Source organism: Oenanthe melanoleuca, chromosome Z (assembly GCF_029582105.1).
Source record: "Oenanthe melanoleuca isolate GR-GAL-2019-014 chromosome Z, OMel1.0, whole genome shotgun sequence".
Lineage (NCBI taxonomy): Eukaryota > Metazoa > Chordata > Aves > Passeriformes > Muscicapidae > Oenanthe > Oenanthe melanoleuca.
Genome location: NC_079362.1, coordinates 29984095 through 30009265, shown reverse-complemented (window position 1 = coordinate 30009265; position 25171 = coordinate 29984095). Strand labels below are relative to the sequence as shown.

At 39.5% G+C, this 25171-nt stretch overlaps 1 protein-coding gene across 5 annotated transcripts in view; it reads left to right on the top strand.

Moving 5' to 3' along the window:
- TDRD7 (tudor domain containing 7) overlaps positions 1 to 23434 on the top strand; it is a 46309-nt gene extending 22875 nt beyond the window's left edge. For 3 of the 5 annotated variants that reach the window (XM_056513100.1, XM_056513096.1, XM_056513097.1), the window contains exons 7-17: positions 10668 to 11248; positions 13407 to 13593; positions 14605 to 14716; positions 15554 to 15756; positions 15890 to 16024; positions 17623 to 17706; positions 17863 to 17997; positions 18323 to 18433; positions 19886 to 20376; positions 20700 to 20860; positions 22953 to 23434. In XM_056513100.1, the coding sequence (XP_056369075.1) occupies positions 10668 to 11248; positions 13407 to 13593; positions 14605 to 14716; positions 15554 to 15756; positions 15890 to 16024; positions 17623 to 17706; positions 17863 to 17997; positions 18323 to 18433; positions 19886 to 20376; positions 20700 to 20860; positions 22953 to 23173 (2421 nt within the window). In that variant the 3' untranslated portion in view covers positions 23174 to 23434. The remainder of the gene's footprint in view (positions 1 to 10667; positions 11249 to 13406; positions 13594 to 14604; positions 14717 to 15553; positions 15757 to 15889; positions 16025 to 17622; positions 17707 to 17862; positions 17998 to 18322; positions 18434 to 19885; positions 20377 to 20699; positions 20861 to 22952) is intronic. The other 2 variants (XM_056513098.1, XM_056513099.1) reach the window with 1 other exon arrangement.
- The last annotated feature ends 1737 nt before the right edge of the window (positions 23435 to 25171 follow it).

The following is a 25171-nucleotide window of genomic DNA, read 5'->3' as shown; positions in this document are numbered from 1 at the left end:
TATCTTTCTACATACTTTTGTCACAAATCTTTCTCTCAACTTAGCTGTTTTATTAGAATTCTGAGTTGAAGTTACTGCATTTGGGCTCAGCCTTGAATCCCTGGAATGCAGGCAGCTGAACCCATGAGGGAGAAATGACGCGGTTATACTGTGTCTTTTTCGTAATTATTTAAGATCAGACAAAGTATCGCATCATGGATGGAGAAGGATACAAAGAGAGGCTCTTTCAGTCTCAGTTTATTACAGGGCGATGGTGTGGCCGGAAAGAGGCCGAGTTTCTCTGGGAACCAGGTATTCAGGAGAAGGGAATGGGAGTGGCTTTGGCTAGCTGCCAATGGGATGAGGACACAGGGGGACTAGGAACAGCCTGCCCGACCCCCGGTGGGTACAAGGACACAGGGGAAGGTCACAGGACCGGAAAGGAAGACATGAACTGGGGTTTCCAGGAAGGAGGTTACAGGATATCCTGTATCAGTTCTTATATCTCAGATACCGAATTACAACAGAGAAAGAACATTGCAGCAGAGGTGTGAGAGGCATATAGGCATGTAAATTAAAAATTTCTTCCTTTTTTTTGTAAGTCACAACCCAAAATGTAATAATACATTTATATTTGGTACTGGCAACATGGCAAAATGGTTCTCTTTGCAGTCTAAATACAAACCTTACTGAGTTGTATGCATAAGGGACTTTTTTCTTGTACATGCTCAGCTCGCCTCACTTACTCGAACTCTGTGAGTGATTCAGGTGTGATGTGATGGTGATTCAGATATGGCAGTGCAAGAGAAGACTAAACTCTTAGATCTTCTCTCAAAACTTTTGCTTGAATTTTCATGGTTTGTTTCCAAAAGCTTTTAGAGAATTAGGCAGTCCTAGGAAATTAGGGAATGTCCTTGTGTGAATGTTTAGTTGGTTTAAAGTTGGAAATGGAGCAAGCCTTGGATAGTTTACCTCCAGAAAGGCAGGAAATCGTGGTGAGATTACACAGGGGTAACACTTGGTCACAAGCTGGTCAGAATTGTAACAAGTGAGTTTGCAATGAAGGCAAATACAGATTCAGCTGGCTAATAATACAAGGGTTGTTCAGAATTATAAAGACCAGGGCTCTGAAGAGGTATGTAACCTTCTCATACCATGTTTCTGGCCCATAAAATTTAATAGTAGTCTTAATTACAACCATGGACAGAAGGGACTCTCACTACATTAAAAAAAAGTGGGGTTTTTTTCTGTGTGGACTTTGAAGCCTGGGAAAAAGGGATCTTGGCATTTATGATAGCTTCATGCAAAGCTATTATATATTATTATTCCTGTACCATTGACTTGTTACAGGAAAATACAAATGCTAATACAAATTTATTTGCAAAATAAATAGAAAAGGAGTATTTTAGTTGGAAGGACTCTATCAGTGATCATCTAGTCCAATTGTCTGACCACTTCAGGAATGACCAAAAGTTAAAACATGTTATTAGGGGCATATCCAAATATCTTTTGTAAAATGTCAGGCTTGGGGCATCAACCAAGAAGTCTGTTCCAGTGTTTGACCCTGCTGGTAAAGAAATCTTTCCTAGCATCAAGTCTTAACCTCCCCTGACACAGTCCTCTGCCCAGGAGGCCGTATTTCCTAGCTGACTCACTCTGAGGGTGACCAGAAGTTATTTCCTACAGACTTCACACGTTTTCCAGATTCACTTGTCGCAGCAGTACAGTGTTTACAGTAGACATCTGGGATGTTGCAATCTCCAATAAGAGCAAGACACCAACCCAGAGGTTTCTCCTGAGTGCTTCTTGGTAGCAGGTACTACAACACTCCTTTGAAACTCCTTTGTGGGTGTCTCACCCACAGGGCTGTGCAGTCCAACCTCCCCTTTTCATGCAGTGCAACTGATCCACACTGCCTGCCCTGCCTATCTCTCCTGAGGAGGCTGCAGCCCTCTATCCCAGCATGCAAGGTGTGGTGCTTGTTCCACCAAGTGTTGCTGACACCAAAGAAATTGTAGCTCTGGGAACAAGCCAGTGCTTGACATTTATCCTGTTGGTTTCTCATACTCTGTGTGTTGGTGTACAAGAATTTCAGATGTGATCCAAGATCAAATCCAACATTCAACCAAACACCACATTGTCAGCCATGGCACTGGTTGTCAGTCCAGTCATTTACTGAATACCTCCAGGGAGGGTGACTTGGCCACCTTGCTTGGCAGACTCTGCAATGCCTGACCGCCTTTACAGTGAAGAAGGTCCTCTTAATCTCCAACCTGAGCCCCCTCAGTGCAGCTTTAATCTATGACCTCTTGTCCTGTCACTGGTTGCCTGGGAGAAGACACAGACCCCCCCCACCTGGCTACAGCCTCCTCAAAGGGAGTTGCAGAGGGTGGTAGAGTCAGCCCTGAGCCTTCTCTTCCTCAGGCTAAACAACCCCGGTCTTTCAGCCACTCCTCCTAGGAATTACCCTCTCCAGCTCTAACCCTTCACCAGGTCCTTTGCCCTTCTCTGGTGTTGGTCCAGCACCTAAATGTTTTTCTTGTCATGAGGGGCCCAGAACCGGACGTACAACTTGAGGTGTGGTCTCACCAGTGTCAAATATACAGGGACAGTCAGCCCTGGTCCTGCTGGTCACACTCGCTGATACAGGCCAGGATGCCATTGGCCTTCTTGGCCACCTGGGCACAGTCCTAGTGCATGTTCAGGTGCTGTTAACCAGCATCTTCCTTTTCTGGTGGGCAGCTTTCCAGCCAGCCTGCCCCAGCCTGTAGCACTGCACAGGGTTGTTGTGACCCAAGGGCAGGACCTGACACTTGGCCTTATTGAACCTCACACCTTGGGCCTTGGCCCATCAATCCAGCCTGTCCAGATCCCTCTGCAGAGCCTTCCTGCCCTCCAGCACAGCAACACTACCACACAGCTTGCTGTCATCTGTGAACTATGCTGAAAGTACAATCGGTCTCATACAGATCCTCAAGAAAGATTTGAAAGGGGATTGGGCCAAATACTAATTCCTGAGGAGCACCACTTGTGACCAGTCTCCATCTGGGTGCAGAACCATTCACCTGCACTGTCTGGGCCTGGCCCTGCAGCCAGTGTGTAACCCAGCACAGAGTGCTCCTGTCCAAGCCGTGTGCTGCCAGCTTTTCAGGAGAGTACTGTGAGAGAGGGTGTCAAAGGCTATGCTTGAGTCTCGGTAGACAACATGCACAGCCTTTCCCTCATCCTCTGGGCAGGTCACCTGGTCATGAAAAGAGATGAGATTGGTCAGGCAGGACCTGCCTTTCCCCAAACCCATGCTGGCTGGGCCCGATCCTGCCTGGCTGTTTACTGTGAGGAGGAGGTTTTACAAGGTAAAGGAAAACTTAGTTTTCTTCACTTAAACTCTTGGATGTCTGGTAAGGTATTGGATAGGTCCCACAGTCTGTCAGTCTTGAAAATACATAACTGGAAAAAATTGGAGAAATTAAAGGGGAAATTAACATATATTTGTTGACTGTTTTGGGTATGTTTGATTGGTTTGTTGTTTGGTTTTTGGTTTGGGCTTTTTTTTGTAATACTTTTGTAAACACTACAAGTTGAAATTTATCACTACAGAAAGGTAGAGAATTTTTTAGATAAGAATGAGACCTGCCTGAGACAAAAACAAGATGTTGCCTAATTGACTGGTAGGATATTTTGTTTATTTTATCTTTTTTTAGCTGTACTTAGTTCTCACATTATTATTCATATTTTACATTTATACACGTCAGGACTTTTTGCAGAAAGTGAAACTAAAGGCTTGGGAGGATGCCAGGATTATCTGGTAAACAAATTGACAGAAATAGGACTGAGACTGTTGTTTTCTGAATCTGGTCCTGGGCAGTACCTCATGTCTTAACAAAACAGGTACTACATACTAATGCATCAGGTAGCTGAGTTTTTACTGTATCATTCAGAGTGAATTAAACAGGTATGCACAGAAAAGAGAAGGATTGCCACAGTAAACAGCTGTATTCCTTGAGAAATTTTGATTTTGTCAGGTCTTTACTGTCAGAGAAGCAATTTCTATACCACAGTTAAGCTGTGTGAAACAAAAGTCATCCTTCTAAACAGATAAACAGACTTGAAAGAATAAAAAATCCAACTCTAATGTAATTTGCACATGAAGGGGACAGTGGAACAGACTATCACATCTGGTAGTATGTATGAATGAAGGCTCACAATTCTACACAAACCCTTAAAGCTCTTTCCAGTAGATGAGCTCTTGGATTATGTTAACTTTCTTTTGCCATGGTCATTGAAGAAATCAGTGTTTAGACACAGAGCCATTAGCCATTTAGAACAGAGTTCAGAGAACACAAGACATGTTCTACCTAAGATGTGATTAGATGTGCTGGGCATACTTCAGGACAGAGCTGACTACAGTTGGTGTCAGCCTCACTGAGAACACGGTGTCGTAGCACGTATGGAAATAAGCCAGTTGATGACAGAAGGTCCAGAATAACTTTGCTGTCCAAACACAGTCCTAAGGCAGGCTGTAAGTTGATATACCTGAAACTCAAGTCCTGGTGATGAGTGGTTAGACAACATGATGAGCCACCAAATGAAGTCAAGACTCCGTTTGACAGCATCTTTCCTTATTCCTGCAACCTGTGCATCTCGTGTGTGTTAAATCTTGTACTTTTCTAACCTTGTAGAAGAACTTCAAAACGTTATGAGGTAAAGGCTATTACAGCCAAAAAGAACTGCTGACAAAATTGTCTGCTGATCCTAAATGCTGGCATAAAGAATGTGAGGAAGAGGGGCAACCTCAACAGTATAGCATTGTTAGATTGACTTAGCTGTCTTATTGCATCACAGTTTCCTTTGTAATTGTGTATTTTCAGAAGCCAGAGTCCTGTAAGCACAAGAAACTGGAGAACAAGTATCTTCACTGTGATGTGCAGGGTAATGTAATGGGTAGGCAAACAGAATGGGTAGAAGGGGGGAATCTAAAGACACTCTTAAACTTTGTAGAGCTTACTGTCCCAGCCCTGAGCAGGAGCTGAACCTGAACAGAGGATATCTTGACAATAGGGATTCTTTAGTTTAACAGCAAAAGAAAATAAAAAATATACAAAGTACGACTTGTGTTCTAACATTTCAGTTAAGTACAGAAGAAATTACTGCCAGAGACAGAATCACTGAGGTTGGAAGGGACCTCTTTTGTTTGATTACCTAGTTCAACCCTCATGCAGGGTCATCTGCAGTCTGTCCAGTTCTGTATCCAGTCATGTTTTTAACAATGGACATGCTACAGCTTTTCTGGCCAACATATTCCAGTCCTGTTTCAGCTGCCTAGTTGACATGAGGCTTGGCTAAACACGAGTGTTTTGATGTGTTCTTTTGTTGTTTAGGATAAGAAGATAGGTGTCATAGCTTCCCATGCAAAATAATTAATTGCATATCAGACTAGAAGCTGTAGAAGCTGGAGTGGATTCCAAGGATTAGCTGTAAATGGATGATGTAAGAAGCTTCCACATCCTTGTAAGGAAAAAGCTCCTTACTGAGTGATGCCACCCTGTGCACTAGACATCTTCAGCCTTTCAAGAGCACTGGCCAAGTCTGGTTTTTTTCCCCAGATTTGGTTGCTCTGGATACATACTCAGCAGTTCGATAGTTTAAGCTCAATTGCTTTCAGAAGCAACAACTTGAAAGTACAGGGAGGAGTTGAGTGTTAATGTTGAAGCAGCATCTCACCATTGCCTGGGCAGACCTGAACTGTAGAGGGATGGGCAAAACCAGTGGGACCTGAAGCTGTGGTGGCTGCCAGTGACAGAGGAGAGGTGCTGTCAGCCAGTGTGTGGATGCAAGGTAGTGCTGATCAAGGCCAGAAATACCTTCCTCAATGCGTTGAGCTCCGGCTTGCTAGGAGTTGCTCTTCATGTACTGTTGAGGAAAGTCAGGTAGGTGAGAGCTGCCTTCCCACTGAAGCATTTGTCTAAGGTGCCTATCACCAAAATGTTTCTGTGTACCATCTGTGTTATGTATGCTGTGGTAGTTGGCTTCCATGTTGCATATTTTAATCAGATCAGAAAGAACTCCTGCATTACATTTCTGTTGAATTCTCACTGAATTATCACTATCACAGAGTGATAGTTCTGATTTGTATTTTAGAGCCTTCTTTGAGAACCTGTTGGATACCAAGAACCAGGAGCCAGACTTCTTGTTTGCCACATAAAATGAGACTCTGTTACTGAAATTAAATACTAACTTCCTTTGTGGGTTTTCTTTTCATACTTGCAGAAGAAGGGCAGAAGATAACTGTATGTGCTAGTTTGAATGTGACCCTGAAACTGAAGGACATTTACTCTCAATAGAAACTCTCATTTCAAAGATGTGTTTTTTCCAGTTGATGCTCTAGGAGGTTACCAGTATATGATTATCACTGTACACACAATTAAGCAAGGCTGGCATTGGAAAGTGATTACTTTCTTTAATTTATATATGTTAGTGCAGTGGTTTTTTTTAATTTTGTCAAGCATATATGTGCAAAGCTTTTTTCCTACCAACGCATCCAGGAGCATGTCTGCCTTTGTCCTCGCTATATGTGTATGTCAAAACAAGGGGACTTGCTCTTTTGCATTGCAGTCAGTTACAGTGACAGTATTTATCTTGGGAGTATTTTTTTATTTGAAGTTTTATTATTTGAGTCTCCAGATTTCAATTTCTAAGAGCTGCTTCTGTTATTCAAGCCCAGGACAAAAATATTATTCTCCTGTGTAAAACAGCTTCACTCTCTGATGCCCTGATAATTCATACTGCCAGCTGTTGCCTCTGCTTTGTGCTTCGTAATGGAGAGGTGACAAGAGGCAAGGTCACAGAATCACAGAATGTTCTCAGTTATAAGGGACCTACAAGGATCACTGAATACAAGTTAATGTATTCAATGTCCTGCACAGGACATCCCTAAGAATTACGCTATATGTCTAAGAGTGTTGTCCAAATGCTTTATGAGCTCTGTCAGGGTTGGTGCTGTGAGCGCTTTCCTGGGGAGCCTGTTCCAGTGCTCACACCACCCTCTGGGTGAAGAAGATTTCTCCTGATACCCAACCTAAACCTCCCCTGACACATCTTCAGGCCATTCCCTCTGGTCCTGTCACTGGTCACCAGAGAGAACAGATCAGTGCCTGCCACTCCTCTTCACCTCACAAGGAAGTTGTACACTTCTGCAACTCAGTCTCCTCCAGGCTGAACAGACCAAAGGCCTCAGCCCCTGCTCATACAGCCTTCACCTAAGGCCCTTTTCTATCTTCATTGTCCTATGGATGCTCTCAAAAAGCTCAAGGTCTTTTTTCAATTGTATCATCCAAAACTGCCCCCAGCATTTGAGGTAAGGCTGCCCCAGTGCAGAGCAGGACAATCCCTTACCTTGACTGGCTGCACCCCAGGACACAGGTGGCTCTCCTGGCTGCCAGGGCACTGCTGACTCATTGACATCAATGACCCCCCAGGGCCCATTCCATGGAGCTGTTCTTCAGTCTCTTATTCCCCAGTCTGTACACACATCCAGGGTTGCCCTGTCCCAGGTGCAGAATCCAGCACTTCCCCTTGTTAAACTTCATACTTGTTGGTGGTTGCCCAGCCCTCTAATTGATCAAGGTCAGTCTTCAAGGCCCCACTGCTTGTGCAGGAGTCAACAGCTCCTCCCAGTTTTGTATCTTCTGTGATTTTGCTTAGTGCTCCTTCCAAGGGTTACTAAGCATCCAGGTCATTTATGAAGACGTTGAAGAGCACAGGGCTGAGGTTGGAGCCCTCTGCAACCCCACCAGTGACAGATCACCAGTTTGATATCACCCATTCACTGTGACCTTTGTGCCTGATCTGTGAGCCAATTGCCCACCCATCCCATGATGTGTTTACCCAGGTGTGTGCTGGATGTTTTGTCCAGAAGGACACTGTAAGACCCAGTAGGGTAAGCTTTACTGAAACCTGAAAAGATTCTATCAACTGGATCAGCTAGATGGGTTATCTTGTCATAAAATGAAATTAAGTTTGACAAGCAGGACTTTACCCTCATGAATCTGTGCTGGCTGTGACAAATGACTGTGTTGTCTTTTTCCCAGATTAATAATGTGTTTGCAGAGCTGGGCTGTCAACCATACTAATGTGAAGTACCTTGAAGGCAAGTCTATAAGCTCAACAGGAAAGCTGGTTGAGACATTTGTGCTTAAGAAAGGGTGGCTGTTTTGAAGTGCTGCTCACAAGTTTTTTTAATAACAAGCTGTTTGCTTGTTATTAAAAGTTTCTGTGGCCTTGAAGGTGGTGTGGTTCCTGGAGATGTCCTGTGCAGGGCCAGGATTTAGACTCAGTGATTCTTGTGGATTCTTTCTAACTCAGGATATTCTATGATTCTGTGATTCTAGTGATGTCAGCCTTGCTTATTTATACTGAAGTAATCTGAAACAGTTTTCTGACATAGTATTTTGCTGTCTCTAAATGGTTTGTGCAGTCAGCATATACAGCCTCTTCAAAACTGAACTTCAGTGCCTAGAAAACCCTGGAGTTATTATTGTAGTTAAGAGGCTTAAAGATCTCTAAGGATCCTCTCTCCTCAGTCTACTACTGGTCTTTAGTGTGTAAGGGTTTCTAGTCCTATCAGCAAAAATTTATTCAGCTCTGTTGCAGCTCTATTTAAAGAGCACTAGCCAAGAGAAGGGGCACATAAAGGTAGATCTCTGGATCCAGCTTCTTCCAGGGTGAACTACCATACATTCCAACACAGCCTTCTCAAACAAATTGTTGTCTTGATAATGTTGAGTGTTTTCTGGAACTAAAAGTTTCTTTGGCTGGTCATGTAAATGAATTCCTCACTCCTGTTCATGGACACATGTGGCATTCTTATCAATTCCTCTTTGTCTAGGATGTCATTGTCTGCCAAGATGGCATGCTCTGATTTTTTTTTGTCTGTGTGACTTGATATACTTTGGTCTCCTGGCCACGTATCAAAGCTTTTGCAAAGCTTTGGTAAGTTTTTTGTTTTGTTCTATTTTTAACTGAACTCCTTTCTTCTTCTGTGGTACACAGTAAGATTCTTCATATCAGGGGCTACAAGTATAGGTGTTCTCTGTCAGGAATCATTGAAGGCATCTTTGGTTCTTCTAGATTTCGCTGCCAGCCATGTTTATTGTTTCTTATATCAAACAGACTAGCAGAGAGGCCCAAGAACTTTGCTTTCTTGTGTCTTATTCTTGCAGAAAATATTTCTATTTTGGTTTTTCACTGATAGAGAATAATTTAGGCACGCTTCCAGGAATGTGTGAGGGTTCTGTAACATGATTAATATTTTTTTATATCTATGAAAACTATTTCCTTTGTGTCTTGCTAGTGTTCATGGAAGTTGACCAAGACCTATTTCCAAGAATGTTTTCACAGATTGTTTTGGCACCAGCCTAGATAATTTAATGCCAAACAAGTGTATGGAAATGCTCTTATATAGTTTATTTCCTGACTCTTAACTCAGATCATCATGTGGCAATTTGGGCTAAGTGTGATGAGGTATACATAGGACAAAATGCATGATTCTAGACACAGCAAAGGCCATTTGATTTCTTTTTCAATGTATTGTAACTCAGTATGTTTCTTGCTAATGTTATCTTGATAGTGAGGGATATGTGTTATTCTTTTTCTATGAGACAATACCTGAAGTCTTGTTTATTATGTTTTGGTTTTGTATTGCTAAGGCAGAGCTGCAAAGAATTACTTGGGAAAGTTTTATAAAGTTCTGATGAGTATGGGCATTAGTTGGGTGGAGTAGTAGCAAGTAATTCAGCTGCTCCATGTTTTTTCATTGATCTGCTTTTGAAAATTACTTTGATCAGAATTGCTTCCTCTGATGAAAGAACTTCAAGGTGGAGCTACATAAACCTTAGTATTTTTCTTGCTTTGGGACCAATCTCAATTTTACATAGATTCATACTAAGCAATGGTTAGATCAATCTAGGTTAAAACTGCAAAGCTTTAGGAAGCAGAATTTTATTATGAGTTCATGGCTACAGTTCTCAAACGGTACTTTCAATGTTGTGGCTTCAGATGATGTCATGTACTTATTCTTGAACTTAGCAAAGGGTGGATATGTAGAGACTGGCAAAATATCTGGTTCTGAGGGAGGCTAGGGGCATGGTTTGAAAGGGTCTAATCAATTCTACTATGAAATTTATTACAAGACAGAAATTTATTCCTTGATTTCAGAACTTTTGTAAAGAAAAATAATTCCCTGAGCATGACAGCAGATAGCCTGCTTGACAGCACTGCCTGGCAAGTGTCCTCTTGCTTCTGAAGTATAGAATCAAATCTCCTTTCTCTCAGTAAACTGAAACTTCTGTTTATTATCTGCTTGCCTGTGGGAGGTTAATGTGCAAAAGATGCAAATTTGTGCGGGGTGTCACCATCCTGCTGGGAGGAGAGACTCTACTTCTTTGGAAGCCAGTCCAAGTTGTATTGCCTAGATTAGATATTTGCCTATTATTGATGTACTCATACGTGTTTAGAACCCTTCAAAACAGAAGAGGAAGCATACAGGAAATGCTAACCTGTAGTAACTGTCTCAAGATTAGCTCTGGGTGGATGTTCTCTTCAAAGTCTGTAAAAAAATGCATGTTATAAAAGTGAAGTTGGCAAACAATTTAGAGATGCAACTGATTATTAACTCTTTTTTGTTTTCCAAGGTGGAGAAAATACACAGAGGTGATCCAGTGGATGGATATCTTTATCCTGCCAAGAAAATACCACCAGTACCAAAAAGCGATACAGAGCAAGAAAAGGCATCTCAGAATGTTACTTCATCGAAAGCAGATCCTTTGTTAAAGCCAAATATGGAGACCACACCTGCATCACTCAGTAGCGACTTCAAGGCAAAAGTTGTTAGCATCTTGCTGAAGTATTCCAATGGTCTTTGGGCTCATGCACTTCCCAAAGTGTACCAAGACACTTACCAAGTAAAATTTCCCGAAGACATTCTAAATAATCTCGAGCTGCTGTCAGATATATGTGTTGTGGACTACGTATGTGAAGTCCCTAAAAGGGCGATCCTCTATGCTAAACCCCAAAGATCCATTGATGAAAATCTGAATGTCACTGAGAAGGCCAAGAGGCATGATGGAATGAAGGCCACAGCTGAACAGCAGTATGAAGAATCCAAGGACCAGTATCTAGAAAACATAACTGTTCCTGCTCTAGTCATTCCGTCGGAAGGATCTGTGTCCATCATGGTGTTAGAATTGAAAAACACTAATGATGTTCTAATTAGGCAAGTTTGTATTTTGGAATCTACCTTTTGTGCTTCATTATAAATCCAGATGTTCATAATATGTAGGTCTGCCAGAAAAGAATAGATTAACAGGAGGTATCAGGACTTCATAATTTACTTATTTTGCTAATGAAAATTAAGAATCTTTTTTTCGTGTGTTTAAATGGAAATTTTCTGAAACTTTTTATGTCCTGAACCAATCACTTAGATCATTAACTTTACCTTGTCTGAGAAATAAGGCAGATTTAACTGGCCATTGGAAGACTTTATAAAATAATCCCACTACAACACAAATAGTAGTATTCAGATACTACTATTGTGCTTATTAAAATACTTTTTACTTCTATAGCTTACATTAACTAGGCATGACTTGAGTGCACTCACATTCCACTTATGGAAAGATGAGCATTCATCCAGCAAAAAACTACTAGTGTTTCTTGATTTGGTTCCTTATCAGCATAGTCTAAGGAAATAGTATAAGAAGTGGATTGTTGCATTACATCTCTTACTTCCAGCCTGCTATGCACATGTGACTTAACTCTACAAAACTTTCCTCTGCACCTTCTAGTTCTGGCATCATTTAAAACTTACTGTACGTGTGGAGTAATGGTTCTTAGCTTTCTAGTCTGTTATTTTAAGGACGTTTCCACTAAGTATTGGGACGAATGCTTTGAGTACCATGGATTAAAACACCATATGACACTGTTGAGCCGAGGGTGGTTATGTAAAAATTTCTCTACAAAGCTGCAGTTCCCAAATTTTGAGCCATGTTTCTTGGACAGAACTGAAGTTTCTGTTTGTCAGCTCTGTGTAGGTACATGATGATAATTAGTGGTTTTTTGGTTCCAGTTACAAAAATTACTTCTCAGGGTTATCCATGTGCTTCATGGGCAAAGTCACTTATCCTCATATGATGAAACCCTGAAAGGGCTAGGGTTTTTTACCATGACAAGAAAATGTTATGTAGATGTATAGGGAGGAAACACTGCATGGGCTCTTCTTTTCTTACATGTCCTACCAGTCTTCTGATCCACACCAGAATTATGTAGCAGCTGTTAGCTGATGTTGATTTTTGCAGGACCAATAACATTAAGATTCCTAGTTCAGTCTCAGGGATGGAGTAATATCTCTTTGGCTAATTTTTTGTCTGAAACCTCTCACCTGCAATACAAATGAAGGCAAAGCTGAAACGTGCTGGTTTTGGTGCTGTTTCTGTTTTGAGGCATGGATCAATTCTCAAAGAATTCTAATGTAGTCAGAATAAAAGTAAGGCGATAGAAACACTCCTAGATATTTGCTAGACATTTATAGCAGAGTGTTTGAAGGCAGAGATGATACACTACTACATTATTGCAGTTGAATTCTCACAAGAAATAATGAATAAAATAGTGAATGAGGCAGGAAATTCCAAAAGATTCTTCTGTTTTCTTCTGCAGTTGAGTTACTCCAACTGTCTATTAGGTATCTTTATGAAACAAATGTCCAAGAAACTTTTAAGTAACGCATAGGTGACTCTCACCCCACTTTATCTCCATTACAGAGTAGGTGAATGCTTGGACAGAAACAAAAAGGCTGTTTTTAGGAAAATCACAGTTCCCTGGAATGTGGCCAGATTTAACAAAACCTTTGTAACAGAGTTATGATATCATGTGATATTACAAAATCTGCACTGTCTCTGGGCATATGATCTAAACTATGTGGTAGAACTGAGTATCACACTCTCTATGAACAAGCTGAAATAGCAGCTACTGTACTGAAGCATTCAGAACTTAAATCCATTAGGATTTTCCAGAAAGATAATATACCTGATTTAAGACCTGTGTAACACAAACAGCACTAATATGAACCATTAAGTCCGCAGCCAAATATCAGAATAAATCTGGAATATGAGAATAAACAGCACTTAGTTTAACAGCTAATTTTAAAAAATATTTTAGATGCTTTGGTTTGGATCAACCTTAGTGAAAACCAGATTAAGATGCTGTTTGTTAGTGACAGAGTAACTTTTTTTTCTAAAAAGAGAAGAGTTAGGACATGAATATCTTAGAAAATGTATATCATGTATTCATATGTGCATTTAAATGTTCTTATGTTTTTATTCAACTTTTTTGAAGTTGCATCCCAACTCTTGTTGTGTTTTTTTTGTGAAATATCGTAGGTATGTGGGCAAAGATTATTCTTCTGCCCAGGAACAAATGGAAGATGAAATGAAAGCATACTACAATCAGAACAGTACAGTGTCACCAGCTCAGTCTCTGAGTGTTGGGCAACTTGTTGCAGTCCATGCTGAGGAGGAAGCCTGGTTGCGTGCACAGATAATTTCTCTAGAAGACCACAGAGTAAAGGCAAGCAACTACCTCTTCTGGCACTTGGAGAAAGAATTGAGACAAGCTTGTTTTTTAGATACACAGTCAATTCTTAAATATGCTACACTAGTGTTCTTTCTTTCCTTGCCCTGAAATGCTTCTGGTTTTAGGTGTATGAGAAATTAAGACCTTGTAAAATTTATATGATTGACAAAATTAAATGGTCTTTCAGGTTTTTCTCATGACTGTTTCAGTCTGGGAGTTTTGGTTCTGGTTTTAAAAGGGTCTGGGCCCTATAGAACTTTTATACAGAAAATGTACCTTTGATAGGAGGAATAATGTGAGAAAGACACAGGAAGGGAAAGGGAAGAACAACATTCAGATCTTGTCTGAAGTCTTGTACTGATGTATCTCTAACTAAATACCAAAAAAAAGGGAAAGTATACTTTCCCTTTTCAGGCAGATCTGGTGTTTTGGGAGTTATGTCATATACATTTTAGTTAAACCCCATTGACATTATTTAACTCCTCTGTTAAACTTTTCCTGTGCCAAGTAGACTCTTTGTGCCATCTGCAGTGAAATTAGTAGTTTCCAAACTAGTTTCCTGCACTGACTGTGGTATTTATATCAAAGTAAAGACAAGCTTAAATCAAAATTACTCTCTTAATGTTGTAGAAAAAATAGGCAAAACTTAAAATGGCACCTAAGTGGTATTTGATTTTTCAACATTTCAAAACTTTGTAAATAAAAATTACGACTTTATTACCTTTCTTCATGTAGTTTGACATAATATAGGCTGAATTCTTCCAGCAGTGATCCTTTTTGAAGTTGAAATTCTGTAGAACAGTTGGAGAGGATAGTTTTGTAGAGATCTTGAGAAGAAGGCTTTCCCTGAAAGCATGAGATTAATGGTACTAAACTGGCAAAAAATAATTTGTCTGTGGCTGTATAGAGAACGTGGTAACAGAATACATTCTCCCTAGACTCAAGAAAACATATTTGCAATTATATTCATGATCTCATGCTTTTAATTCCCTTTTCCATTATCAGGTATACTATGTTGATCATGGCTTCACTGAGTTTGTTGAAAGCAGCAGTGTGTGCAGACTACAGAAACAGTTCAGATCACTTCCTTTTCAAGCTGCAAAATGTAAACTGGCAGGTAAGAGAAAACCAGTGCTAACTGCACACATGCTTGCTGCTATGCTTATGTTGGCACAGCTTATGGATTGAAGCCTCTGTGACTCTTACTTGTTTGTAATAGTTCTGTATGTGTTTGAAGATTTTGTTCAGCTCGGCTAGTCTAAGCAGACATGGGTATGCATGGAAAGAAGTAAAAGGAAGGAAGAAAGGATATGAAGAAAATTTTTACAGAGAATCCTTGATATTAGAAGACAATTTTATCCTGTACCTCTGTAACAGAGCTTAATTATTTCTGCACTTAACATGAATGTCTTTGTCCCTTTAATATATGTGAGCCTAAAGAAATAAAAGGAAATGTTTAAAGTACAGGAAACATGTTGTGTGAAGCACATGTGTTGTGTGTACACTAGCACAACATATTTTTCCATAGATGAGGTATGTCTGTTGTAGCCAGATTAGGCAATATTTCTAAACATGAGCCTATTTAATTATTTTGAAGTGATCCTTCCCCTTTCAGTACTTGCAGACTTCCTGGACTCTGCTGGAATTTATTTACCTTTCTAAAACTTGTAGGCCTTTTTAACCTTTTAAAAATATTAAATTTTAAATATGTGAAATTGCTGTGAATGAGTTTGGCTTTTTTTTGGTTGGTTGGTTGGTTTTTTGATACTTGGATGCATTCCATTCTTTTCTACACATTTCCCTCAACTCTTTCTGAAGAAGATCTTTTTCTTTTCTATTCTGCCCCGCCCCCAAAGATGGCTTTCTTTGATAAAAAGGTAGAAATTAAGTAGACTGCAAGTAGCAGGGGTGCAGTACAACTTCTGTACACAAAAAAGTATGGTATATCTTACAGGACTGGAAGCCTTCTGTGATGATCCTGTCCTAGTAAAGGCTGTGGAATCACAGACATGTTTCAAGATATTTGCTGTGGAAATACTGGAAAAGAGTGATACTCCTCTTCTTGTTCTCTATGACACTTCTGGAGAAGATGATATCAACATCAATGCTACTTGTCTGAAGGCATTGTATGACAAGTCCCTTGAACTGCACCTACAGGTACCATTGTCCTGTTTCCTCCTTAATCATTAAAAATCATTGACTGTTGATGGACAAAAACAGTAGTCGTAAATTTGCTAAATTTTGTGTGTGGTTTCTTTTTCCCTTTCTTGTCAAACTCCAACTGTTGCAGGTAGATGCACTATATACTAATGTCAGAGTAACCAGTGTTTCCTCTGATGGGAGCCTGTATTGTCAAGTGCCATCCAAAGGCTTGTCTAGACTTTCTGAAATATTGCAGAAACTAGAAGACTACTTTCTTTACAAGGTAAGTACTGTGGTGAGAGAAGTGGTGAAGTCATGCAGCATTTCTTCAGAGAGTACCAATAATTTTCCTTGCACATAAGTTCAAGTTTCTATAGTAGCTATAGACTATTCAAAAATACTAAAAATTCTCTATCTAGTTTGGGTTTTTTTCTTTTGATGCTTTCTTTTTCACAGGCACTCTCTAAGGCTTCAGTAACTACTTGAAACTTTTCTTGAATAGTTAGAATAGTAAAAAAACAGTATGGCTCTTAATGGCAAGTTTCCAATGGAAACTGCATGAGATTGGTTTAAAGCCTGTGGAGATACTGCCTTTATTTTTCCTGGAAATTTTACATTATGAAGTTGAGGTGCATAAACAGCTAGGTCTGTACAAAGTGGCAGTAAAAGCAGCGTAATCAAGGTCTGTTCTTCTTAACATGGCTTCTTTGGAGATTCAGATCTGATATATGTGATTCTGCATATCTTGTTCTTACATCCTTAGCTTTTGAATGTTGTGGCTAGTATCAACATCAAAGGGATGCATAGGAGACATTTTGAAAAGTCTTAAATTGCCATAAAATAGGCATGTGGCTGAGAAGTCTGACATTCCACCAGCCATTTACAGACACATGCAATAATCCTTATTAGACTCAAGAGAGTTTAGGTCAAAGAGAAGAAATGTAAAGAGAATCTGATTTGTAAGAATTGAGAGAATCAATTTTGTAATTCAGCTGAACCTGACAAAATCAAATCATGCAATCATGCATCCTTGCGATCCTTGGAGGTCCTGTTAAAACTACTGCCGTGCAACCATCTGATTTATCAGATTCTGTTTCCAGCAAGCTAAAAGAAAGAAAGAAAGTGTATAAACCCTAAAATATTTAGTAACATCAAGACACAAAGGAAGGCAGCCATGCAGGTGTTTCAAGAGTATTTGAAGGGAGTACTTCAAGAGTATTTGGTACTCTTTTTAGAGAGTTCTTGCTATTTTCTTGCTGCTGTCAAAGAGATTGTTCTTCAGTTTTTTTTAATATCAGGCTTTGCAGCTTATCTGGAAGGTTTTAACTAATTTTGCCCAAGAATTTATACCTAGTAAGATGTTGATTGTTCTTCAAATGTATTTTCCCCATACTTTTTATAGTGTAGCCATTGTCTTGCTGTGTTATTTAGGATTGTCATGGCAACTGTCACTCCTAGGAGCCTTTCATTTGAGTTGGCAGTAATTTTGATTTTTTATATGTCTTAGAAATTGTGTGTTACAGAATATAAGCTAGGAGGTTCTTCACTTGTCTGTCATAGCTCTTAATTGCCCTTGATTTTCAAGTCAAGGAACTGTTGGTGACTTCCTAGTCTGTTTCCAAATGTGGCTTTTTACCCTGGCACTTTGTGTTCTCTCAATTTCCCTGTAAGATACAGAGCTTGGGATTAAAAGATTTACCAATTGAGGAAGCTTAAGCAAAGTGATAAGAAGTGCTTCTAAAGCTGGAAAGAAACTTTTTATTTGAAACAGAGCTTTTGCTTCTCAGTACTGTTTATGCCATGCGTTGCTTTTGAAATGGTTAGTTGAGTGCCAGATAGAAATAGCTCCATGCTTTCTGACTTCTGTTTTTGTATTTGCAGCAGACATCTGAGTTCAATGTATTGCTACCTTTCTCTGGCAAAATCTGCTTGTTTCCTTCCAAAGGAAAATGGGCACGTGTAGAGGTAAGAAGTATTCAAAAAGTTGCTAGAGTTTGCCCGCATAGTCTCTTCTTTTTGTTCAACTCAATCTGAATGTTTAGTTTCCATGAAATATTTCATAATGTGTGTGTCATTGTTGGGTTTTTAACCTTAAAATTTGCCCTTGCTTTCTTCTTTCAGATAAAAATCATTCACACTAGACGGGCACTTGATGTGCAGTTTATGGATAGTGGAACAGTTGCAACTGTAAAAGTATCAGAACTCAAAGAAATCCCACCACAGTTCCTGAGAGAAGTAATTGCAATACCTCCTCAGGTAAAAAGACATGTTAAAGTTAACCTGGATTCAGTCTCTTGGCTGTGTTTGTAGTGCTGCTACTTCAAGGTTTATATACTGAAATTCTGTTTCATTTCACAGCATTCAACATTGCAGTGTATTTTATTGTGCTTCTTTGCCTGAAATAAATCACAGTATAGTCCTATGAGTCGGTGGACATCATGCTACTGGATTTGCATTTTGCTCTGTCTCTTTCTGTTTGTCATTCATGATTGATTCTGTCAGCATTATTCTCTGAATTGGAACTTATGGACCATCTTTAGTATTATTAAATTATACCTTGTATACTTAATTATGTTCTTAGGCTTTAAAGTGCTGTCTGGCAGATCTGCCTCCTAACACTGGCATGTGGACTCCAGATGCTGTACTGTGGCTGAGAGATGCTGTAATAAATTGTCCTGAATTTAGCATGAAGGTAAGTAGTCAAAATGCCAATGAGACCTGAAATCACATAGGCATGTGAAAAGAGCCTTGGAAGAACAACTTTAAAAGTTTAACAACTCAGTAGATTGGTTTTTGTAGCAGAATTGTAGAAGTTTGTAACCAGCTAAAGGACATAAACTCTATACAAGTTCTTTTCGTGGGAAATTTGTCATAAAAAACTTGTTACTTGCTTTAGCCTGTTAGAATCTTCTTTTTCCCCCTCTGCTGTGAATTTAGCAGCTTTCACAGCAGTTTTTCACATTTTGCTGTCCAAGTCTGATTATGCAGTTAATTTTTTTGCCACTGATAAGAAAGAAACACAATTGTCATGATTCAGCACATAGAAATATGCAACTTCTGAGTTAATCTTGAATTACTTTTATGCCCCTTGGGAGCAAAACTTTTTCACCTTCTAATCTTTGAAAGCAATTTTATTTTTGTTTGCTTTTGCTAATCGACTTTGTTTGCTTTTCCTAATCGACTTTTAGTATATGCGTTATATACTTCACATTTTTCTTATCTTTGAGATAAAATTATTTCCATTTGCAGTGTATCCTAACCACATTAACTAATTGAAAATATCCTCATAAATGAAGTCTTTTACTAACTACAGATTAAACAACAATAGTTTCCTCTTAACTTTCTGATTCCAGCTACTGTCAGACACTTTGAAAAAGTGCTTTGTAGCTGTCCATAACCTTTTTGCTTGCTTTAGTCTAGACCTCTACTCTCTACACTTACACTTGTTGCCCCTGGCTTTTCTAGACATCCTCTTACAAGAGAGTTTGAGTTGGTGCTAATTTTTGCTGTATTAAATAACAGACAGCGGATGCATACTTTATTTGCAGAAATTTTTTATTCTTGGCTAGGAACATCAACAGAAGAATCACTAAAGAGAGGTTGCATACTTTGTCAAACTAAAATTTAAGTGCTTTACTATTAATAATGTTGGCATATCTGAGGATAAATAGGAAACATTTTTATGTCAGTGCTTGAAAATGACGCATGGGAGAAACCTAGAACCTTTTTTCATCTTTTTTTTTTCATCTAATTTAGCAGGCCTCATTTCCCTTAATGACAGGAAGATAGTTTAAAGGATGAGTTGTTATTATTTAATAATTTTTTTAGATCTGTGTGGACATTGCTGTTCTTCTGAAAACTAGAATTGGGCGCACAGTACTGAGATTGAACCTGTTGGATGGAACAAAACTCAATTCAAGTTTTTTGTTTGCTTTAAATTAGTGGAATAGCTGCAGGTGCTTTTTATCTTTTTATCTGCTGTGAGCAGCTTATTACCCACAACTTCTTTAATATCTTTGGGAGAACACAGAAAATGTTTCTGTGCATAAATGCAATGAACTGTTGCTTCTTTAGTCTTCTGTACAAAATCAGATGTGCCTTTAATAGTTACTAACTGGTTTTAAATGGTGTTTTGTGTTCCAAGGTGATCAAACAGGATGCTTCAAAAGGAATTGCACACGTTTACTTGTTTGCTCCAGAGAATTTCCCAGACATGGATCGTAGCATCAATAGACAGATCAAAAATGCAGACTTGTGGAAGCATCAGAAAGATGTTTTCTTGAGTGTGGCACCCAGTGGGACTAGCTCCACAAAAGCTATAGGCGGTGCTGTTTCAGCTTTACAGTCATCTAGTGGGAAGCTGGAGAAGAGTTTCCCTGATTCAGGCAGAGAACCTGGCAGTGCAGTGTCCACCCTTGATATGCCTCCTCCTCTACCCTTGCCAAAGCCTGGTGACCTCATGGATATCTATGTCTCGGTGGCCTGCCATCCCGGTCATTTCATTGTCCAGCCTTGGAATGAGCTAAACAATCTGTATGCCCTAATGGAAGAAATGATCTTGTACTATAGCAGGGCAGAAGAGAAACCTGTGAACATTGAAAAAAACAAGCTGTATGCAGCTAAAATTGGAGATGAGTAAGTAGATGTTAAACTACTTAAAATCTGAAAGCAAGCTTAACTCTGCTAAGCTAGGCAAGCCTGGCTTTGCTTAGTCCGCATTGTTAACAAGGTAGCAGATGTCCAATGATATCTGAGAGATTAAGGGAGTAAATGAGGTTGCACTCTCTTCATGCTTACAGATTGTAGCTGGGATAGTTGACTTTTATTCAGCTAAGTCCAGATTTGGGAAGCCTGAGACATATTGGTTAAGATCTTTAGGTTTTGCATTATTTTTCTAGTGCTTTGGCAGTGTGTGAGTAAGAATTCAAATGGTTGATTCTTGTTCTCCCCCCTTTTAGGTGGTACAGGGTCATAATAAAAGGAATTCTTAGAAATGGATTTTTGTCAGTGTATGAGCTGGACTATGGCAAACATGAGTTTGTCAGCATACAGAAAGTACAGCCCCTCCTGGATACATTCAGAAGACTACCTTTCCAAGCTATCACAGCTCAGCTTGCAGGTAGGTATTGAGCATTTGCAATTGCTCTTGTTAAAGTCTTACATCAGTGGGCATGGAGATGAACAGAAATGTAAACTGGACAAAGTCAGAAGTTACGTAATTGGGTTTTTTCTGTATGTTTATGTCCTGCTTTTATTCTTGACATAGGCAGTGGTGTTTCTGTTTAATTATTTTTGTTTGTTTAATTAAATGTAGCACTACAAGTTACCGTCTTTGAGAATGAAGACTGCTTAAACTTTCCCAGCAGCTGCTATTCATTATCATAAAATTTATTATTTAATGTGTGTGATATCTACTATGCAAAAGACACAGGGAAATAAAAACTGGATTTTTTTTGATCCTTTAACATAACCAACTGCCAAGTGTGAAAGTTATGATGTATCTGTTGATAAGAACCTGATGTTCTGATTGTCTTAGTTTACATAAAGTTAGGAACCTAGATGCTGAATTTCGAGATAATTTTTTATATGTCTTATCCCTATTGTAATTTACAGTTCTCCAGTACATATTTGGAATCCAGAGTTGCCTGGAATATATTGGTTTTCTCAAACAAACAAAAAACTCCACAAGGGGATGGGCTTTCAATAAGCTTACATAAGATAATTTCCTTAAGAATATGGCGCATCAAGATTGTGCATACATCTGAGAGAATTTAAAAAATAAAACTTGATATCTCCTTGCTGTCTTTTTTGTCCTTTCAAAAACTTTCCTTCATTTCTGTTTTGTGTTCAGATGTATACATCTCGTCTTAGTCAGCTGCTGCTTTCTGACGCTGTTTGGTCAGCACTGTTCTAGATTTCAGTCACAGAATATGCTTGTTGGAAGTGACAGGTGACAGAGTTAGTGCTCTGTGGATTTGCTTTCCTGCCTAGCCTCAGTGTGACCTTGGGGGTTGCTTTAAACTAGTGATGCCTGATGGATGTGCTACTGACAGGCTGGGATCCTCAGTGTGCAGTCCTGTAATGGGGTTGATTTCTAGCTGTGTCTGTCTTCTGGTGGATCCAGTTCAGCAAGCCTGCAAGTCACCCACTTTTCCTGCTTCACTGAGTCCCCCAGGTAGCTAGTTAAATTGCCTCTGAGATGCTTCATACTGTCAAAGCAGGCCAGCTGAGCATGGAAGATCATTAACTATTGTCCTGCTATTCTTCCACTTCTTTCTCTCTGTGTTTGTATCTCATACCTCTTAGTTTCTGATTGTTTCCTTCTAAAATCCCATTTGTTTCCACAATAGTCTTTCCTAGCATTAATTTTCCTTTCTTAAGTGTTGATTAACTATTGGCTTTTAATTTCTTTTTTAATCTGCAGGCAACTGTGTTCCTATATTGTCATTTCAGTGACAAGCTGTTGCTAATAGTAAAAGCAAAGTATTGTCATTTTGCTGTTCTGCACATCTGTAAAGTGGCTTTTGGGTGTTCCTGCATGATATTTGAGCCCCTATACACCAGCAGTGGTCTGGGGAATTGAATCCCGAGTCTGCAGGAGCTGTTTACTTCTCAGTGAATTGTTCAAAAACTCACTTAGGCTCCAGCAGACTTGACTTTGTGGGATGCTGCTCTGAAAAAAGTAAGAGCAGTTGTGAGGCATTTAGGCATATTTTCTCTTTCTTTCTGCCCTCTGTATGTCTAGTTTGGGACTTGAAGGTTTGGCAGGTGTTTTAGTAACTGATGCTGCTTTGAGAAGAAGAAAATCTAAAGCAAGGCCAACGGGACAAGTAATGTCAGCACCCTCAGGCTGAATATAAAGAAAGTTTGTTTTGAAAGGATCTTTAGTTTCCTTCTTTTCATTGTTCCTGATAAGCCCTGGTCATGCAAGGCAGCCAATATTCTCTACATTGCTCAGTGAATCAGTGCATATGCCTTTCACTTCTGCAAACATATTATTATCTTTAGACTTCAAGAAAAAATAAATGTCATAGTCTGTGTAATAATTAAGCTTGTTTGTGTGGGAGATGAGTGAGCTTGTAGATTTAAGTTGCCTTCATTAGCACTTTAAAATCTGTTTTCTCAAGTATTTAAACTCACACCGCTTCTTTATAAACTTAGATTGTTCTAGTCTTTAAATGAACTTCTGTTTTGCTTTACATTTGTCCTAGGAGTGAAAAACCAGCAGTGGTCAGAAGAGGCATCAATAGTGTTTCGGAATCTCGTAGAGAAGAAACCTTTTGTGGCACAGATACAGGCTGTTAATGACAGCACTAACTCTTGGGATCGAAAAATAGTGACTTTTCTTGTGGACACATCTCTTCCACATGTTGATAGATGGATTCATGATTTTGTGTCTCAGAGTCTTGTGGAATTTTCTAAGGGTGATTAATCATCACTTCTGAAATGTAGCTGCTTAGCAATAAAATAAGTAACAGGCTTTGAAGAGAAATATAACTACTACATGGCCTTGAAGACATAATGGGGATATAATTGCAAAATCTGTGTTTGTTTAACAAGTTTGGATTCTGTTGACTTCAGCTGACTTTCTGAAAATTTTCAAGTTGTTTACCATTGTAATGCTAGAATATTTGAGTTAAATTATTTTAAAAGTTATTTATCAATAAAACAATGTTCAGTTTTGTTCTCGTGATCGTTCCCTAATTTTGGAGAGCTTTTTATCTCATAACTATTACTCAGAGCCATTAAAGGGTAGTCCTTCCTTTAACAAGTGTTTATTTCTGAATTTATTGTCAGAGATGTGCATTATTGTTGACCTTTTCCCTTTCCCTTAACTTTATAAGCTTTGAACAGTGCCTCATTTGGAATACTGCATTTGTGGGGTGGAGCATTCACAGAAGGGTATGCACTTTGTGTACTTACTGTTCTGTTTGCTGTTCTTTAGCAGTGATACCACTTTCCTGAATTCTCTGCTCCCCTCCTCACCCCACCCCCTGACCAGCTGCTAAATTCAAAGCATTCCTTTCCCTCTTTTTTGATAGCTTGTTTTCATGTATGCTTCTGAGAAACTTCAGAGGACTTCTGCTCCCTGGAGACAGGAGAAAGCAGTGTCCTATAAACATGCAGATGGGTACTTAAAGTCCTCTGAACACTGTATTTTCAGCCTACTTTAGAACCTACTTTATTTTTGGTCTTAGAAATATTTAGAGGAGGTGTAGACATGATTATATTTCATAGTCTGCTGTCTCAAATTTACTTGCCGTAGTCCCTCTAGATTGTTAAACAGTATTAAAGCTTTACACAAATGCCAGCAACGGGACTTTTTTCTGCTGTACACAGCTCTGTAGTATTTCTGGTAGTACATAAGCCAAGCTAAGAAATTCTGCTATAATGCTGTTTGCAGGAGTACAGGAGACTGGACAGAAAGGGAAACAAGACTGAAAGTGCCATGCATGTGTAACAGTAGCATGGGGGAGAGACAATGCATACAAATACTCTGAGCAAACAAGCTGTTTTGGCATGTAGGACATACATTTGCAATCTCTTAGTCTAATTCTGGTGGTGGTCTGGAGAAGGTCTGGGCTAAGCTGCTCTTGGAAGTCTGGTGCTTGTCTCTCTGCCTGGATGTCCACTGGGTATAGCAGGGCTGTTATGATTAGAGTGGGCAGTCATAAACCAGCAAACTGCTACTCTAATGCAAATTACTACTTAACGTGGTCCTCTCCATATTTAAGTGTGCTGAGGCTGAGATTCCTAAGTGTACTTTAGAGAGAGGTGGTATTAACAATGAAGATAGTAATTAGTTTTCCATATTAATCAACTTCTTCAGTTGCCATGGAAGAGAAGTTGACGAATACAAGTGAAGGAAGCCATGTAGTGATAACTACTGTAAGATAAACTTCAATGCAAAGTTTCCCTCTGTGTAGGATGGGTTCTGAGTCTGAACATTTGAATGATGTAGGACAGTAGAATGACAAGCACTTCCCTGAGCTCCTGAAGAGAGATTTCCTATGTGTCTTAAGACCATACCTCACCTTCACAGTTGTGCAGGCTGATGGCTACAAGCCATTTTCATGGCAATAGATTTTGCTTGAACTATTTTAGAGTCCATAAGAAATACCTGGGCAATATTTGCATCCTTTAAGTCTTGAGGATCTACTCTTTACCAGAAGTTTGTTTGCACCTCTGTACTGATGAGGCAGAGTTTGTGACTCTTCACTTGTAGTACTAGAGGGAAGACTGGCAGATATTCAAGAGACTCAAGAGGGTTTCCAAGCTTGTCTGCCCCTTCTGAAATATGCCTCACCCTCTCCATGGTTGTTGGTGGTTAAAAAGCCCAGGTCAGAAGCAAGGACACATTCCTACAGTCCCACACATTTGCACAGCTCAGTGCTGGAGTTCACAGAGGCTGCTTTGTGTGTTGGTAAAA